General features: G+C 41.0%; 1 protein-coding gene and 1 long non-coding RNA gene across 3 annotated transcripts in view; both read right to left on the bottom strand.

Moving 5' to 3' along the window:
- Positions 1-547: 547 nt before the first annotated feature.
- On the bottom strand, positions 548-6,077 carry LOC124116694. 2 transcript variants are annotated; one of them, XR_007220598.1, is made up of 2 exons: positions 3,860-6,077; positions 548-3,773 (listed from the first exon to the last, which is right to left on the bottom strand). It is a non-coding gene; the product is annotated as an uncharacterized LOC124116694 (long non-coding RNA). The 2 variants fall into 2 exon arrangements; XR_007220597.1 differs by having other exon boundaries at positions 548-3,829.
- A 2,564-nt stretch (positions 6,078-8,641) lies between these two features.
- LOC124116695 (zinc finger protein 629-like) overlaps positions 8,642-20,917 on the bottom strand; it is a 29,017-nt gene continuing 16,741 nt past the window's right edge. Inside the window, exon 3 of the mRNA XM_046478134.2 lies at positions 8,642-13,398. Within this exon, the coding sequence (XP_046334090.1) occupies positions 12,532-13,398 (867 nt within the window). The 3' untranslated portion in view covers positions 8,642-12,531. The remainder of the gene's footprint in view (positions 13,399-20,917) is intronic.

The raw sequence follows: 20,917 nt of genomic DNA on the forward strand, positions 1-20,917 counted from the left end.
AAATAATAATAATATCATTAAGTAGGAACTGGTATCAAGATATAATAGAGAAACATGTCTAATAGATCACCAAAATACTAGTAAATACTTTATGAATTAGAAAATTTTGCTATCTAGATGCAACTATAAGCATGTCATGCTTGCAGTCAACAACAAGAGGGATTTAGACATGCCCTGTGGGCAGGATTTCCCCAAGAGATAACTCAAGGAAGGAATTACCTGTCTGTTCCTTAGCTTTCCATGGATCTTCTTAAAGAGAATCTCTTGTAATCTAACAACAGTTGCATGAATTGTTGGTCATGCTACCTACAAATCACAGTTTGCCAGGCAATACATACAGGTTTCCTTCATGTTGCTGGAACCTTGCTGCCTGCAGTGACAAATACTTACCGAATGTCACCCCAATAATGTTTTATTCAATCCATCTCAAAACTACATTAATAACATTGGTGCACGAGATTTGTGCAACTTATGTGAACTGCACCCAAGAATTAGTGAGTAATCTGAGGAAACACATGCCACTGTTCGATAACAACAGGACATGTAGTAAAAGTTTTGTAAAGCTTTTAATGCGGAAGCTCATGGTATGCTCCACTAACATTGAAAAAATGCTGTAGACAAATACATAAATTGCTAAAATATCTAAAGTATAATGTATAACAAAATGTGTATAACTAGGCGACCTGCCCACCTGTAAGCTTGGGCTTCACAAACAAACTAAATACTCAACTAACAAAGCCACCGATCTCACCTAGCTTGATATGCTTTGTACAAAAACAAATAGATAACAATACATAATACCATGGACCCTAATACAGCCAGTAAGGCTCAGAAAACAACAAATGAATAACTAAGTACTGGATGTGGAACACATGTTGGCACCTGCCTCACCATCTCCATACACTTGCATCAAGCACTGAACACTTGGACTCTCCACTACACTGAAAAACAATCCAACAAAAGGTAAAATAGATTCAATAGATCGTCAGGCTTTTTATATTCTATGTCGGATCTTCAATTCTAAACTGCTTCTGATGTGAGCAACTTGGGAAAAATGCGTGCTTATGTCACATTATAGACCTCAAATCTCCAAGTGTGTCAGTGCCTGATGTTGATTGTATCCAGGCGCCTGGTGGCTTGTGGTAGTGGAGACAGGATGGCATGTTGGGACAGCTATATGCAACTTGTTTACATTAATAAGCAATTTGAAATCAGGGAACATTTCATGAATAAGAAATACCATAACCAGTTTCATTAAAGGAAACAATATTTTTTTCAATCTTTAAATTAGTTAAGCATGCTATGGAGATGTTTGAATGAATCCTGCCTATGCGCTGACATGCCCAACATGCCACTGACTCATGGGAATACTTGCAAGACAATACTATCAGTCACCGATGTGCACTAAAACAGTCATATGTGGAACATATTTCAATTTTGACAATAGCTCGTGCACAATTATTATCACTGAAATATTACAATTGGACAAAACATGATTTTGATTCAGATCTATAAAGAAGACAACAATATTGGTAGCACTGGAAGGCGTAACTAGGGTTGAACCCTTAACATGTGTGGGCAAAATGCCGAGAGACAACAGTAGTGTGCAATTGTTGCACTCAAAGCCTGTCAAAATATAGGTTGCATCTGTAACAAGAACTTGTCTACTCACAAGCTGCAGGGTTAGACCCTTAAACATAAGGACTACCACTGAAACTACACGTCTGAGACAGACTGACTGGTTTGTGTTACTCCACTCCCTGGACTGATTGTCCCAGTAGCAGCAGTCCTGGGAAATACTTCACAGTCCAAAAGTCCCAGAGCAGAACAAAATACCTACAACCTCTACATATATGTGGCATGCAGACTAGGTCTGCACGCAAACAAGTCATTGAAACTAACACGTGTACAAAAGTAGAATTTATCAACTAAAGGCACAACTTTAAATACAAAATTCACAAATATGATATAGACCTACAAGCCCTATATAAAGACCCTCCCCTACTATGATATATAATGTAGAATAATAAATGGCATGATAATGTAGCACCAACATATTGTAATACACAGATGAACAGTTTGCAAAATGCATCAAGACAAAAGCAGCAATACGAACATGTAAAAGTTGACTGTAGAAAAACATGAGTACAGCTCAACCACTGATCCCCCAAACACCATGGCAACTAATTCACCTTATAGCAACATGGGAAGATTTCAAACCACTTGTTCATTACTAAAAAATACTCTTTGGCAGCCCCATTCAAACTACCAATAACACAGTGCTGTATCATGTTTGGACAAAAAATGGATTCAGAGATCTCATGTCCTGAATAAGGAAGAAGGATATGCACTTGATATGGATGTATTATCAGCAAAATAGACATGCTCTGCTTATCAAGATTTTTAAGACAATTTCTTGAAATTCATACTTTTCACTTTCCAGCCACCATACTCATCTGTAAAATTTACAGTTTCAACTTCAGTGTGGGTTACAGTTAGAAAAGAAACAGATGGACTTACTTGCAAAGCCGTCTGTGTAGCAGTACTAGGTGCATGCTCAGTAGAGACGTTTAATACATCAAATTAATGAATTTGAGGTCAAATCTTCCAATGTTACTATAGAAAGTAAATGAACAATTCAAAGCAAATACTGCCTGACTGCCGAACAATATTGAAGATGGAACTATTTCCAAAAGGTACCCCACCATCAACTCATCCTGCATGCAACACTGATTTAAAATACTCAAGTCCATACTTCACTTATATTACCTTCAGCTTTCACATCCACTGTCTAGTTTTCACATCAAACCTACCCTGGACTCCCTATCTTATAAGCCGGAAGTAAAACACTGTTGAACCAGATACTTCAAGTGTTAGTTACATTCCATGAATGATGAATCTCTTTCACTCCATTTGTCCGTCAACATCAACCTGCACAGAACATAGTAGATCAACAGTGACCTGCACAGAACATTGCAGATCAACAGTGAGCTGCACAGAATTCAATCAATAGTGAACTGCACAGGGCATCGTAGATCAACATCAACCTGCACAGAACATCGTCGATCAACAGTGACCTGCACAGAACATCGCAGATCAACAGTGACCTGCACAGAACATGGTATATCAACAGTGACCTGCACGGAACATAGTAGATCAACGGTGAGCTGCACAGAATTCAATCAACAGTGACCTGCACAGGACATCGTAGATCAACAGTGAGCTGCACGGAACAACCTAGATCATCAGTGACCTGCACAGAACATAGTAGATCAACAGTGACCTGCACAGAACATCATAGATCAACAGTGAGCTGCACAGAATTCAATCAACAGTGACCTGCACAGGACATCGTAGATCAACAGTGAGCTGCACAGAATTCAATCAACAGTGACCTGCACAGGACATCGTAGATCAACAGTGAGCTGCACAGAACATAGTAGATCAACAGTGACCTGCACAGAACATCATAGATCAACAGTGACCTGCACAGAATTCAATCAACAGTGACCTGCACAGGACATCGTAGATCAACAGTGAGCTGCACAGAATTCAATCAATAGTGACCTGCACAGGACATCGTAGATCAATAGTGAGCTGCACAGAACATCATAGATCAACAGTGACCTGCACAGAACATAGTAGATCAACAGTGACCTGCACAGAACATCATAGATCGACAGTGACCTGCACAGAACATCATAGATCGACAGTGACCTGCACAGAACATCATAGATCAACAGTGACCTGCACAGAATTCAATCAACAGTGACCTGCACAGGACATCATAGATCAACAGTGAGCTGCACAGAATTCAATCAATAGTGACCTGCACAGGACATCGTAGATCAACAGTGACCTGCACAGGACATCGTAGATCAACAGTGAGCTGCACAGAATTCAATCAACAGTGACCTGCACAGAACATCGTAGATCAACAGTGAGCTGCACAGAATTCAATCAACAGTGACCTGCACAGGACATAGTAGATCAACAGTGAGCTGCACAGAATTCAATCAACAGTGACCTGCAAAGGACATAGTAGATCAACAGTGACCTGCACAGAACATCATAGATCAACAGTGAGCTGCACAGAACATCATAGATCGACAGTGACCTGCACAGGACATTGTAGATCAACAGTGAGCTGCACAGAACATCGTAGATCAACAGTGACCTGCACAGAACATCATAGATCAACAGTGACCTGCACAGAACATCATAGATTAACAGTGACCTGCACAGAATTCAATCAACAGTGACCTGCACAGAACATCGTAGATCAACAGTGAGCTGCACAGAACATCGTAGATCAACAGTGAGCTGCACAGGACATCGTAGATCAACAGTGAGCTGCACAGAATTCAATCAACAGTGACCTGCACATCATATCTTTCTCGGACATGAAGAGCACAGAAAAGCTCATAACACATCAGTAGTAACAGTATGCTGTAAATAAATGTCAGGGTATTTCTACATTTTCAAGAAAGCCAAGCATGGATTTGTTAAGAAATCCAACAAAAGCACTGGCAATATTGCTCCCTATTAATTTTTCCCACCCCCCATCACTTATACTGAAACATGGAATGGCCTTGCGCTTGCATAGTATTATCAGTGCACATCTAAACCTCCTTAAGGGATACATCTCACAAACTTGTCACATATTCTTCCCACTGAAAAGCGGTCCAAATTAGTCATCAATTCTATAGAGTTAAGAAGTACTGTCATAGTTACAACTTTGTCAAATGTATTTGTTTGTGGGTTACAAAAGGACATGCAGTGTGTTAAAAGATTAATTTTTCTACCTGCTCAGACATGCCTACCTGCCTGACACCAAAATATCAGTTGCAAATCTAAGTTGCCTTTTTCTCAAATGTTTTCATCATTTGAAATATGACACACATTTAGACCCATCATACACCTAAAACCTAACTGACTTTTAATCATGCAAAATATTTGGTCCAACTACAACACAAAAATTATATACAGGCATCTGGAAACCTTTTCCTGAAGAACATTGCTAGTTCACATATCATTGTTGAAAGTTGTATGCTCCAAACATGACCTCAGGAGTAGGTCTGCAGGTTTGAAGGCCATTTCCAAGAATTGTAAGAATTTACACAATAATACAGACCACATTGTCCCCATTTTCAAACTTGTACTTCATTTAACTGAAAAAAGCAACCCTGTTATACCCATTCTTTGTATTTCTCTGTGCATATAGAGACTTCCAAGGAAAAAAGTCTTATACAGAGCCTAAAAATGAAACATATAAAGATGTTAATATCCAAAGGAATTCTGTCTTTGTATGCAATATCAGAAGTCAATAAAACACCACTGTTCCTCTGAAAGATTCACTGCTGCTTGGTTTACAACCAATGAATTCATGTCCCAATGTAACATGCCAAAATGGTTAAAGAACAAAACATGCTAAAATAATCTGCAAATCGGTATTATCTAATTGGTATATTCTTTAACATGGAATTTTTTTCATTGACCAACAATGTTGAAAACAGTCTAACATACTGAACAGATATTCTTGTAATCTGGAATGTATGAACTTATTCTGTTTGGATCCAATAACTTGATAACAGAGTATTTTTCTACACTGAGAAATATTCAAGACATACATCTTCAGTCTGGGAAACATATTCACTGTCAGCTCATAGTACTTATTTACCCTGAATACAAATGCTCCACACCCACATGAAGTACACATGAACACATATGCTCAAAGCTGAAAACATTTGGATGCCTGTATGGACACTAAAAACATTATGTGTGAAGCTAATTTCATCCTGATTACATTCACTCATGGGTTATTGACTCAGTGGTACAAGTAGCTTACAACAGTCATATCACCACTAGGAGGAGGGATGGGAAACAGACAACACCACAGTGTAAGAGTTGCGGGTAGGTCTCTGCTGGAGATACTGCTGCAGATTTCTCCTTTCAATATGCACATTGCATTGGGTAATTTGGGTACCCTGGTACATATGATATATCTGGCAAAGAATATCTTTGGTAAATGTGCACCACCACACTACATAAAGCTGTATGGTAACATTGGTGTATCCCACCTCAGCCTGCATGTCATATCAAGTTAAGTCTTGAAGCATGCACTGTTAGTAGTGGTGACCGAAGGCTAGGAGGAACTTCATGACTCAACATGGGCACATAAACAATGTGGATCACTGAGTGGACACATGCCGGACTACATAGTCCAGGGAAGGATGCAGTGGCCAGTGTTGGACTCGGAGCAGTTGCCTGTACTGTGGAGTGGACAGGATGTGCAGGATAGTAGGAAGAAGCATTGCTGTGTGGGTTTGTGTGGAGTAAGGTGTAGTGTGGAGTAAGGTGAAGTGTGGAGTAAGGTGAAGTGTGGAGTAAGGTGAAGTGTGGAGTAAGGTGAAGTGTGGAGTAAGGTGTAGTGTTGAGTAAGGTGAAATGTTGCGTGGGTTTGTGTGGAGTAAGGTGTAGTGTGGAGTAAGGTAAAGTGTGGAGTAAGGTGTAGTGTGGAGTAAGGTGAAGTGTGGAGTAAGGTGTAGTGTGGAGTAAGGTGTAGTGTGGAGAAAGGTGAAGTGTGGAGTAAGGTGAAGTGTGGAGTAAGGTGAAGTGTGGAGTAAGGTGAATTGTGGAGTAAGGTGTAGTGTGGAGTAAGGTGTAGTGTGGAGTAAGGTGAAGTGTGGAGTAAGGTGTAGTGTGGAGTAAGGTGAAGTGTGGAGTAAGGTGTAGTGTTGAGTAAGGTGAAATGTTGCGTGGGTTTGTGTGGAGTAAGGTGTAGTGTGGAGTAAGGTAAAGTGTGGAGTAAGGTGTAGTGTGGAGTAAGGTGAAGTGTGGAGTAAGGTGTAGTGTGGAGTAAGGTGTAGTGTGGAGAAAGGTGAAGTGTGGAGTAAGGTGAAGTGTGGAGTAAGGTGAAGTGTGGAGTAAGGTGAATTGTGGAGTAAGGTGTAGTGTGGAGTAAGGTGTAGTGTGGAGTAAGGTGAAGTGTGGAGTAAGGTGTAGTGTGGAGTAAGGTGAAGTGTGGAGTAAGGTGTAGTGTGTGGAGTAAGGTGTAGTAAGGTGAAGTGTGGAGTAAGGTGTAGTGTGGAGTAAGGTGTAGTGTTGTTGTGTGGGTTTGTGTGGAGTAAGGTGAAGTGTGGAGTAAGGTGAAGTGTGGAGTAAGGTGTAGTGTGGAGTAAGGTGTAGTGTTGTTGTGTGGGTTTGTGTGGAGTAAGGTGAAGTGTGGAGTAAGGTGAAGTGTGGAGTAAGGTGAAGTGTGGAGTAAGGTGTAGTGTGGAGTAAGGTGTAGTGTGGAGTAAGGTGAAGTGTGGAGTAAGGTGTAGTGTGGAGTAAGGTGAAGTGTGGAGTAAGGTGTAGTGTGTGGAGTAAGGTGTAGTGTGGAGTAAGGTGTAGTGTGGAGTAAGGTGTGGTGTGGAGTAAGGTGAAGTGTGGAGTAAGGTGAAGTGTGGAGTAAGGTGAATTGTGGAGTAAGGTGTAGTGTGTGGAGTAAGGTGTAGTGTGGAGTAAGGTGAAGTGTGGAGTAAGGTGTAGTGTTGTTGTGTGGGTTTGTGTGGAGTAAGGTGAAGTGTGGAGTAAGGTGTAGTGTTGTTGTGTGGGTTTGTGTGGAGTAAGGTGAAGTGTGGAGTAAGGTGTAGTGTTGTTGTGTGGGTTTGTGTGGAGTAAGGTGAAGTGTGGAGTAAGGTGTAGTGTTGTTGTATGGGTTTGTGTGGAGTAAGGTGAAGTGTGGAGTAAGGTGTAGTGTGGAGTAAGGTGTAGTGTTGTTGTGTGGGTTTGTGTGGAGTAAGGTGTAGTGTGGAGTAAGGTGAAGTGTGGAGTAAGGTGTAGTGTGGAGTAAGGTAAAGTGTGGAGTAAGGTGAAATGTGGAGTAAGGTGTAGTGTTGTTGTGTGGGTTTGTGTGGAGTAAGGTGAAGTGTGGAGTGAGGTGAAGTGTGGAGTAAGGTGTAGTGTTGTTGTGTGGGTTTGTGCAGAGTAAGGTGAAGTGTGGAGTAAGGTGAAATGTGGAGTAAGGTGTAGTGTTGTTGTGTGGGTTTGTGTGGAGTAAGGTGAAATGTTGCGTGGGTTTGTGTGGAGTAAGGTGTATAGTATGAGATTTGGGAAGAATAGGATGTATTGTTTCTGTGAAGTAAATGTGATATTGTTGAGAGTGTTTAGGTGGAGTAAACAACAGTAATGTATATGATCTTATGGGGTAGTGTGCTGAGATGTGTCACATCTTCTGGGCTGGTGTGCATTGATATGTAACATGTCATGGAATTGCATCTTCAATGTGAACTTGCATATGGGGTTAAGACTGGCTGCCTTTGGCAGGTATGAAGACAGAAGACAGAGCATGTAAGCACTGGGCGCATAGGCCGAGGCAGGTTACAACAGCAAATGGGGTACAGTATTCAAGCTACAAATAGGCTGAGGCTAGGTCCACCCAAGAGGTGCAGAATTGCAAAGCTGCATAGGTCATGGGGAAGTATGACACCACAGACAGCAGCTGTTACACAAGACAACACATCTAGCTAGCAGTAGCAGTCTTTACACGAACCAACATGGGAAACTACTACTAAGTAGTCAGCTAATTGGTGTAACCATTTACTTAAAATAAAGACACATATATATATATATATATATATATATATATATATATGTATGTATGTATGTATGTTACACAAATAATATAACTATGAGACAAATGTAATTGTTGATCCAGCACCACAGATAAAATAGTGAAAAAGTAGGCATTGTTTAGTATTGCTGTAGCTTGAAGCTTCATCTGCATGGCTTGGAGAAGAATGACAGGAGTCATGAAAAGGCATTATACAAGACTGGCCATATAATATATTGCTTTTAATAAAAAATCATGATGGACTTAGCTTGTTGCATGATGATCTTTTTAATCACAATGACAGGCTGGCACACTGTTCAGAGTCACCCGCCACTAATTAGAGGAGCAGCCACCAGGCTCACCTGACCTGGCATCAACTGAAGTGGACGGACAGAGACACAAGGTCACTCAATGACCTTTCTTTGTACAGACAGCTAGAAAAGTGGCTCTAAGTTGGTTTTACGCTCCAAGTTACTTTAAAAAACCCTCCAACTAAAAATACTGTTGGCTTATCTTGTATTGATATACTTAGAGACATGATATAAAATGAGAAAATGACTTGCATATGATAAACGTTTTCAAAAGGACAGATTTTCTGTCAGTTGAATGCATTTCCTCCATAGTATGAAGCTGGCCATGAAGTAAGATGTTGCCTTCACCCGCAGCTACACAGCTATGCAGAGATTAACAACCAAGTATGATTTAAAATTAGGCACAAACTTTCATTCAATACATGTGCCATGAGAGTACTGCATGCATCATAGTGATGCGAGTACTACCGTAAGGTAGTTTTAAGATTAGTGGTGTATCAACTGCCAGTAGTCAGTAGGGGGTGAGGTGGTGGCCCTTCTGCTGTGGTTTATAGTGACACACACTGCTGGATGGTGACCCTGACCAGTGCAGACCTTCTCACACAACAACTTCACTGTATATTGCTAGAACACCACTACACATAATTGCTTTAAGCATGTGTACACTAATACGTGTAAGGTGTGTAGCTGGCCTGTGTTTGCTGCTTGGCAGAGAGAACACTGGGAAAGGAGGAGGAGGAGGAGGAGGAAGCCTCCTGCTGCAGGTGCTGCCGACGTTCATCCTTCCATGTTACACATTCACAGTCAGTGACCAACACTGCCACGTCCAATACTCATTCAGACATGCACAACACACCTGCCTGCTGGCCAGGAGTCAGATGCAGGAGAGTCCAACATCTGGAGTCTGTACAGAGGAGCCTGGCTCTAGCCATGTACTCCTGAACAGCTAGGTGCTGGTCCGTATCATATCATTTATGCGGCAACATCAACAACATTGGTGCCAGCAGCAGCAGCAGCAGGGGCATCACAATCACATTCAAGAATTTTGATTCTGGACAATCAGAGTAATCACATATATCTATTGCATGATAATATAATCAAAAGCAGGCAGATTACAAAACATACCTACATGTACATGGTATCTGCTAAATACATCCATAAAATATATAATATATTCTTGACACACAATGCCCAAATAAATGGGGCAATAACATAAATTGTTACTAAACCCATAATATCATATAGGAAAATTAAATGTAACTTTGATTATATATATAAAAATTCACCTTTGAGGTGACTGACTGACGAAAGAATGACAAACAATATTGATCATTGCCCAAATATTTTGTAAAGTGTCAGATCTATTGGTCGGCACTCGGCCCTCACACTGGCAAGCATGCATATCTATACATGTACAATGTATATGAAAATATCAAACTATCACTCAGTCTTCTGACTTGGTCCAAACACTTTGACTTTCAGGAACATAACTGTATTAAATGTAAGTAGGTAACTAGTCCTCTGTTTTACTGACATGGACAACTGGAATTTGTGCGAGGGAAATAGTAAGTACACTCAGTATAAAGCTTTTCTTTTAATCTTTGGCATATAACAATTTTTGACATTTGAATCTGTTGCAATGTGTAATGGCAGCCCCACTACATGATGTGTGTTGAGTGTGTTTTCCCACACCTAATCTGTGGTCACTATATACATAAGTAGGGTTCTGAAGCAGGCAGCCCCCAGGCAGCAGGTGCCCCTGCAACAGCCCCTGTGAAGGAATTGCCTCACTAGCTATACATGAATACACCACAACACAATCACATCAAGGTCTAAGTAGTCAACACTTTCATCAAACTCAAGAGACTGATAAAGAATATTGAAGAAACTATTTCCTGGACAATGTACCTGTGACGGTAAGATATATATATATATATATATATATAAGTGTACAATACTGTACATACAGCCAGCAGCCTTAGAGGAGTAATATCATTATATAGGCCAGGAACACAAACAATGACAAAACGGGGTCTGTAATAAACATCTCACAGCATTTGTAGCCCTTTTGTAATGACAGCAAAATTAACCATAAACAATTATGGAAATTCCAGAAATTAATGTTAAGTCTGAAGGTATCCCTAAAATGACTTCCTAATGTTGTTACTTCTAGAACTGATATATTCCGCCTATTCTGATCAACTGCACTGCACAACTGCCTTTGGTCCACGCACAAATTGAACAATATCATGATGATTTATTTTCTTCCCAACAGGCATGTAAAACTTGGTGTCATGATTTAAACCAAAAGACAATGATTCTAGAGCACAGTTTCTAATGAATACTCAGGTCTCTGCTGACTAAACAAATACAGTGAGAATTTCAAAGAACACGTAGCAGAACCCAATGGTACCAAACACCTACTTTCCAACTTTAATTTCTAAATGCAAAATATCAATTTGTTGACAAAATGTAAGATGGTGACATTGATGAGATTGCCAATGTTGGTGTGTGACTAGAAGGAACAATGAGTACATTCTGAGTGACGGCAACACACTACATCTGTACTGGCAGGCTGAACTAGGAGTGAATTGGCTGTGAGGAGTCAGGCTGGCTGGCATGACAACACAGTACACCAGTTTACCTGACCTATCTTACACATTGCACATGAACATGCAATAGAAAAAGGCTGAATGTCACAATGAGTCATTTACACCTAGTATTCTTGCTATGTGCCAGTGAATCTGATTCTGAAGTTTTATATTAAAAATTTGTATGATTTTTGCTCTCTATAGACATTCAAAAGAAGACACAAAACCTTAATCAAAATGTGAAATGCTTGATACAGATAACAGACAAGAGTGATGTCACATAAAGTCCTGTCCAGGAATTGACCAGGACAAGGGATGAGGTGCAGATATGTCAATGAGTATTATGAAACATTATGAATGCAACTTAATATATAATGCTCTCATTTATGCTAAAATTTATCAATGTTGAAATGTTGAAATTATAACCAAATGCACTTAATTTTTTATGTTCAAATATTTAAACAAATAATAAATACTTCATGCTTGGTCCTGTTTCTACATGAATATATATAGATTTATATATTTATCTACACTGACTTGCGGTTGTAAAACACAATACCCTGCACACTGAAAATTACAGTACGGTTGTATTCACAGATTTCCAATAAAAATACATTTCTTGCTGAAGATTTGGAGAATCATACTTCATGAATACAAACAATAAATGTTTACACAAATGTAACATGAAAACATGATAAAAGCACTTCAAAATTGTATAAATAAAGCTTTCATGGCCAATGGAATAATAATATTGTTTTGGCTATGGCATCTTTTAGAGTCTGTCGAACAGACAATAAAACAATTTGTCTATCAGTACAAAAAGTGAAGATCATTGTCATGATTGAGTGAAATACCAATAATCTTATTTGCAATCTGTGGTCCAAGTTTAGAATAACAAAACCTTAATATATCAAACTGTTGGATGAACATAAGCATGGTGATGTGTTGTCCACCACCTTACACAGTTGGAAATAAACTAGCAGTCAAAAATATTTATAATATCTTTCATGTTACTGTGATGCTGTGCCTCTGTTTACTTGATGTGACTTGTCAGGTGGCAGTTGAAGTCGATGCGGTCTTTACATGAGAGTTTGCAGATGACACATTTGAAGGGGTCAGAGTCATGAGAGTGGAAGCCGTTGTGGAGAAGGTAGAGGGTGCAGTCATCGAAAATGATGTGGCAGTGTTCACACTTGTAGACCTTACCTTTCCACAGGAGATAAGACACCAGAGCCACATCCTCTGCATCGTTTGGCTCTGCAGGCAGCTTCATCCCATTGGTGTGTATGTTGGTGGGAAGGCAGGAAGTGGACTGAGGCATCTCCTGCTCGCTGCTGGCGCTGCTGCTGTAGCGTCGCATGGGGTGACGCTGTTTACGCCCGCTAGAGGATGATGGCATCATGCGCGTGTTGAGATTCTGCCTCTCGATGGCCAATGGCTGGGCATCGTCAGTTCCTCCATTTTCCACCCCATCGGGTGTCTGGGAGCCACTGTCACTGGACTCACTCAGTCCGCCTGCATTCTGAGAAGTGTCAGCGTCTTGATCCATCTTGCTGTTGGCATCTGCTTGGGCATCAAGAGTGGAAATTGGGGGCGAGTTATGGGACTCAGTGCTGTATTTGCGAGTCTGGCCATGGCTGGTGGTGCTTACCACTTCATTATTTTCTGTGGTGCCAGTAGGTGTAGACACGGGTGATGTCTGCTCAGGAAGCTTAAGTTGTGTTGCCAAGCTCATACTGGGAAAGTACTGGGGCCGTAGAAGACCCATCTCAGGCTGGTCTGGGAGGCATGTGACAGGTGAAGATGTGTACATGCTGAGTGGAGCAGAGAAACTGGGAGAAAAGGATGTTCCTACTGGTGATCGAAATGGCATGATTGAGGAGAAGGGAGGCAGTTGACCCTGGAACAAATAAATTGAAGAGGTTAAACAGCAGACATGGAGCTGGATTCATACTCTTTTAACCATGGGCATGCCTAAAGTTCACACTGATTTAATTAATTTGGTTTCATAACAACAGTACCTTGTGACAATGTTTACCAAGTGAAACCACAATTAAATGTGGGTACACACAAAAGGAAAATGGTATGATCAAACTCAATGAAAAGAAGGGGCAAACCTTCAAAATTACAACTGCTTCTATCTAGCCTTGGTGAAACAACATCTAAGGAAACAGTTCAGCAAAGGAGCAAAATTATTATTGTAGATGGCACTGTTTAATTCCAAAGGGCATGCATAAACCGTTTTAATGAGTGCCTTGCGGCATACTTTAAACAAAAATACATTTCTATCCCTTGCTACCAAACACCCTCTCCAAAAATGAAAATAAATACAGTCAATGCGCTGTTGCTCAAGTATATTCTTAACTGAAATTTATAAGCAGTGATATTTTCAGTCATCCAGTAAGGAAGGGGTGAGTTGTGAGGGTCTTAAGTATCATACTGATTGTCCTAACGTTTTCTGTTTCATGTGGGAAGACAGCATGGCATCATATTGATATTCAAAGGAACTTAAAGAACAATGCTATTACAACAAGCTTCTATGTATCTCCACTTTTGGTTCAGCATCTTCCAAGATGCACTCCCTATTTTCGTAATCAACATAATCAACAATGGGAGACCTTGACAACAGATAATGGTGCCTTAGCAGGACTCAAAGTTTGGCATCTTCCTCGAAACATGGAGAAAGCTTCATGAAACACAAATTTAAAGTTTAACTAGAAAAGTGTTTGCATGACAAGAGAAAAAATATGCAGCCTAATAGATCCCCAATATTGCCTGAATGCCCAAAACTGTCCCACCAAAAAGCAAACAATAGTTAACAGGATTAAGTCAATGATGTACTGAAGGTTTGGTCTTCACAAGAATTACATGTACCATGAACCATTGGGGCTTTACCAAATGTGGCAACATCAGGAGATGACATATCCCTCGTTCTGGAGCAATTCAGAAATGTAGTTTTCTACTTAGACCCAACTTTTGGTATATTGCCATTGGATAACTTCAGTTCAGTCAAGAAAAAGTAATTTTTCAAAATCCCAAATCATCAAAAGGCACCAGTTCACCACTAGATTGATCTGCATAGGAAGTTTCATCAAGAAATATTTAAAGGGTTTGGAATTCAAAGGCACCAGTTCCCCACTAGACTGATCTGTACAGCAAGTTTCATCAAGTAATACTCAACGGTTTATGAGTTCTGGATAGATGGACATGTTGATCGCTATAGTTCCATTAAAAAGTAGTTTTTGTTGTGACTGAGGGCAAGGTTATCCAATCAAAACAAATAAAACGAGGTCCATCTTGTAAGACACACAACAGTCTTAGTGTTTCCCCACCTGCATCTTCACCATGTGGGGAATAAACACCTCTATGAGTGAAGGTTAACCAGGGATCATCACACAACCACGTCAAGCAAATTCCAGACCTTTTAAAGTTCTTAATGGTGTGTAGACTCTTTCAAGATCAGTCTACTAGTAGCTTTTACTGCTATGACACTGAGCTCAGAGACTCTGGGGGTGATAGATGAAGCCTACATGTATCAAGGCAAATACCAGCTTGTACAACATCTCTGCTACTACATGTCATACACCACTGAAGGGTCTCATCCTTGTCTTAAAGAATATGAAAGTTATGTTTGTTAAATTATTTAAATAATGCGTTGACAACTTAATTAAGTTTGTTCTTAACAAAAGAATGTAAGCTTACACATGTCCAGAGAAGCAAAAATTGTGGTAATTTTTGGCAATTGTAAAATTTCATAATATCCATTAACCTATTTCGTATTTTTTATTTTCATTCACTACAAAAGTGGAAAGAATTTTAAAATATATCTACTATCACCTATTTCCACTCAGTAACATGAGAACATACTTGGAAATATCTCTATTTTCGAAGCTTTGTATTAATAACTAGGGCTGCAACGATACAGGAAGGTCATGATACAATACGTATCTCGATATAATTCGCGAAAACACATTCAAAGCACATAAACGTAGCGTTTGGGGATCAATTTTACAGCTTCATCCAAACGCAACCGCCTGTATAAAACGTGCAGCACAGGATCCTGCATTTAGGCATGCAGGCCTCCCTGCTGAATGGGTATAAAAATCCACATCAACGGCTGTTCATACAGTCCTTATAACGGCTGTAGAGGCGGTGACAGAATGCCAAGACTGAATGCAGCTCAACGGAACAACGCCATTGGTAGATTAAAAGCTGGAGTAACTCAGCAAGAAGTGGCCAGGCACTTTTGGGTATCCAGACTGACAATCTCCGCACTGTGGACCCGATACAACAACACCAACAGAGTTGACGACAGACCAAGGTCAGGAAGACCAAGGGTGACAACCCAAGCACAAGATCGATACATCCGGCTGCGACACCTGTGAGACCGCACTACCACGGCCACGTCTACAACCACAGATCCCTGGGGTATGCAGAATATCAGATCAAACGGTACGCAACAGACTGAGGGAGGCTGGACTTTTTGCACGAAGACCTGTTCGACGTCATGTATTGACCCCTCGTCATCTGGCGGACCGTCTGCTTTGGTGCCAACAGAGTGTTAGATGGGCACGTGCAAGGTGGAGAAATGTACTGTTTACTGACTAGTCTCGTTTCCTACTCACACATGCTGATGGGCGCGCACGTTACGCCCCCAACTGTGTGCAGCAGGTTGTCCCATTTGGCCGCGGGAGTGTCATGGTATGGGCCTGAATTCATCACGGTGGTAGGACGCCTCTCGTGCATGTGGCAGGTGCATTGACAGGTGTGTGTTACAGAGACTTGATCCTACAGCCTTACGTTCTTCCTCATGTCAACGTTCATGGCGGACAGTTCCAGCAGGACAACGCTCGACCGCATATTGCACGTGTTTGTCAGGACTTCTTACAGCACAACAACATCCAGACATTACCTTGGCCAGCCCGGTCACCAGATTTGTCCTCGATTGAGCATCTGTGGGACGAGTTGGATCGACGCGTTTGCAGAAGGAATCCACCGCCCAAAACACTTCCGGGGCTTCTTGATGCACTTCAGCATGAATGGCAGCACATCCAACAGCGTGTTATTGACAACTTGATTGCATCTATGGGTCGTCGGTGTCAAGCGGTGATTGATGCACGTGGTGGGCACAACAGATTGTGACATTAACTGTATCGTGTATGTGTGTCTGTCTAGGTGACACAATTAATGTTTTGAACATCGTGTACATTGATCTTCAAACAGTGTTTTAATTATGGTTTCTGTGTTCTATTTTGAAACAATCGCATTATATTACATTTTGAAAGTCAGTGTCAAGTTTCATTTTTGAAGAGTATATAATAACAACACTACTTGTCAAGCTTCAAAGTGGAACTTTCTCTCACCCTTCGTCAAAACATGTCAAATTTCAAAACAGTAGGAATCTTAAAAGTTCAAACACCAGAAAATAATCAGTGCACTTCGCAGTGTGAACAGTTCAACTTCAGGTTCTTTTTCAGAAAAATTAAAATGTTACCATTGTCAGGGGGCAGTGATACCCTCTCTTAAAGGAGGTGGAGTCGTAGGTGGGTAGATGACCAACACAATAGTACATGCTCTGCCTTACCTAACATGATCTACGATGTACACTTCAGGGTTTGAAAAAGGATTGGAATAATAGTTGTTTATGCTTCATAGTGTAAGAAACATATTTAGCGAATTCACGTGAATAAACAGGTATTACAAACCAGGGCCCACTTGCACAAAGCGATCTTAGAGCTACAACTATTGTAAGCCTATGTTAAAGTATGGGAGTTACGATCATCTTAGCGCTAAGATCGCTAAAAATATGAAATTCGATATAAAACATCACCAGACACAATGTGAGTGAGTGAGTTGGGTTTAACGCCACTTTTAACAGTATTCCAGTTATATCACGGCGTGTCAGCTAAATGTGGGAGGAAAGCCCGAAGTGATGCAGGTCTCAGACGTTTACCACTTCGGTGAAACCCACGAGCATGGGTATGGTGCTGACAAACCTAGAAACATAAACGGGGCAAACCGGGATTCGAACCCACAACCATAGGTTCCTGGCGTGCAGACACAATGATTTACCATTAACATTCTATTTCCTGCTCTCCAAGGCATTGTTTTATATGCAAAGATTAAGATTATCGTGTGTATAGTCTCGTAAACTAAGCCGGAAATAGCAACCCGCTGTACACACGTTTTCTCCGGTGATCTACCGGTGATTCAGTTAAAAAGTACCCAGTGATACAACTTCAAAGAATTTGGATGCAATGGTCGGAAGAAATTGTATCTGTAATTATTGTTTTATCAGGAATAATATATTTCAATAATGTGTTACTTTATATGCAACTTTATACATATTTAAAATTATAAGAAGCATAAGCGTAGCAGTTTGGTACAGGTGATTGCTATTGCAGACTATTTTTACGTATGGTACAATTTGACCAGTCACCGTAGAGAATTCCTGCACTGCATGTATTTTGATTGCGCAAATGTTATGTTGACATACAATAGTGAAGTTGCCACAAATGTTTTTTGAAAAGACAAAGTATGGCATTTATAATATATGTATCCATTTACTTGCAACTAAAGTTCGTTGCAACCTGCAATCTGACCGTGGTTGCTGTAAATAACGGTGAGTTGTGCGATCTACTGATCACTTCACATACAATTTCGAGGAAATTACTGTAAACAATATTGAATAAAATTTTGAATAAAATTAATAAAATATATTACAAACATCAATTTTGTGCATTACATAATTGGATATTTTGCAATAAACTGAATATTTATTATACCTATCCTATCTCACTCAATGCATTCTTCCTTCTTCTATCGATCCCTTGCATGGAAACGCCCTTGATCAAAGTTTCCAGCTTCTAAGCTTCATTTGCCCAGATGCCCAAGCATCACCATGACGACCACCCCAGTATCTAGGTCATGCACTTGGATCTCATGCAGCATGATCCATTGACTGCCTCATCATTCTCTTTCTTGGAGCTGACAGGCTGGTGTGATGCGGTATCAGATGAGCGGGAATACATCATGTGAGATAGGATAAGTATTATAAATATACACTTAATTGTAAAATTTACAAAATTTTTAACTTGTCATACACTGATTCTATGCATTATCCCACGGTTGGGTCGCAGATTACCCTAGTCTGTATTCGTCTGTAGCCGTAAGATGTACACGAGGAAGCTGGTGCCGGTGCTTCAATCCTGGGACTGTCTCACATCCGCGTTAGGAGATTTTACTTGTGTTTTCAATGGGTGAATCACTGCTGTGGAGTGATTTTGAGAACAGCGATATGTCTTTAGGTGAAACAAATGCTTGTGTGTTTTCGCATAGGACATCGTAGTATGACAACCGCATGGTTTTAAATTAGGCAAGCTATTCAACCACGACTTTTAACCAATTCAGAAGGGGTCATCAGTCAATACGTTCCACAAACAAAGTTGTCCGTACTCTCAATTGACGCAGGTATTATTGTTTGGCATCCCATTTTACGCTTTTTCGAAGCTCTTTTATCGAATAGCTAAGACAAAATGAGGAAACAATCTACAATATCCATAAGAGAATCTTCAAAGCATTACTGCATCACATGTTCATTGCAGCGGTGGGCCGATAATGGAATTGGGACACTGTCGAAACGGCTGTGCCTTGCGGCGACTTTGTGATGATAGACATTTTTATGGTCTCTACAGATAGGTTTTTTGTGCTTCTCCATTTAAGCCTCATTCTGGGAACCCGAATAATATTAATAAACAAAAGAGAGTGGCTCTCAATTATTTATTCATGCTGTACATGATATGATTGCACGACTGCCGTGAATGTACTCACAATTTATCTGCGTTGACGGGCTATCATTAATTGTTGAGCCAGGACTAGCGGACCGAAGTGGTATAAGTATAGCCCTTGGACATCAGTTACGGAAATATCTCATAAGTAGTAGGAGGCGAAGACATCTTTTCATGATAGCACTGGGGGAACAGTTGCTATGTAGAGCCATGGTAGATGTGACAGCTCTCGTCTTGTGAGGATTTGATGTCTGTGGTGGAGGCAATCCCGCAAAGTTGTATGCACGGAGTATGCAGATCATAACCAAAAGGAGACCGCTGTACGGGAGACCTCTGAGGTATGGGGATAAACAATCTCTTCTGGTATCGTCACGGGGTCGATGAGGCTTGCAAGTATATGAGCAGAGCTCGAACTGGACATAGCAATATGTCCTAGCGATCCTCAGATGTAGAATCGAAGCCAAAGCCGGTTTGGCGAATAGCCTGTCAGGTCAACCAGGAAGCTGGTTCTTAGCAATGAAATCTCATCGCAGACCCAGATGGACCTTTCCGTGTCAATCAATTCCTGTTTACATCCAAGGTGTGTACCTCACTGACCCTTGCAGCAGTAGCCAGGACTAGATGAAAGACTGTCTTGAGTGTAATCTGTTCAAAATCTTTTTCCGCCAAGGGTTCATATTCTGCTGACATCAGGTTTCGTAATATTACGTTCAAATCCAATGATTACCCGTGGTAGAAGGGCTGTTGGTGGAAACATGTAGGCGTTGAGATTCTCCGATGATATGGCCAGTGTCAAACTCCCATGCCTCTAGATCCGGAATTGGAGAGTTGTGAGTTGAACCTGGTGAAGAACAAGCCAACCTCTAGGCAGTGGTAGAGGTGGCAAATCCCCTCGAAGGTCTTTGGGTGTAGATGCCATTCTGTCAAGGATGGTCGATCTGGACGGGACAGGGAGTCTGCTGTGACACTGCTTATTCCCAAAATGTGTCGAGCTCGGGCGTTGATGCCCAATGCATCGATCTGTCGATAAAAGTCCATCGTCAGAGCCAACAGGGAAGCTGACTGGGTTGACCCCATCTTGATGATATACCATACGACTGAGGCATTGTCGAAGTACTTCTGCCCAATGAGAGATCGACAGAATGACCGCCTTGTATTTGAGATTGTTGATATGAAGTTTATTGATACTGCAGATGTGCTCCCCACCCTACTGTCGACGCATCCACAAACAAGTGGTGTGTTGGTAGAATGGGTACCAGGGGAACTCCTGAGAAGAGTTTTGTTTTGCATAACCACCTTTGTTTATGGCTGTACAGGTGCAATGGGAGCTGCATCAGGACCCCAAAATCGTCGATCTGAAGATCTGGTGTTAGGAAAGCTGAATTGGCCGTATTTGGAGGCAACCCTTCTGGGTGAGGGCTTGTGCCGATGTCAACAGACAGAGCAACTGCTGCCTTTGTCATAGATGTAGTGACTGTCTGAGTGCTAATGGTACAAGTTGTTGTATCTTTGTCCATCTGTCAGGAGGTATGAACATCTCCCTGAGATGTCGAAAAGTGCTCCGCTGAACTGCAGTGGTCGAGTGGGTGTAGTTTCCAACTTTTCTGTGTTGACTAGCAAGCAGAGCTGAGT

The sequence above is a fragment of the Haliotis rufescens genome, unplaced genomic scaffold (assembly GCF_023055435.1).
Source record: "Haliotis rufescens isolate VD_foot unplaced genomic scaffold, xgHalRufe1.0.p SCAF_14, whole genome shotgun sequence".
Lineage (NCBI taxonomy): Eukaryota > Metazoa > Mollusca > Gastropoda > Lepetellida > Haliotidae > Haliotis > Haliotis rufescens.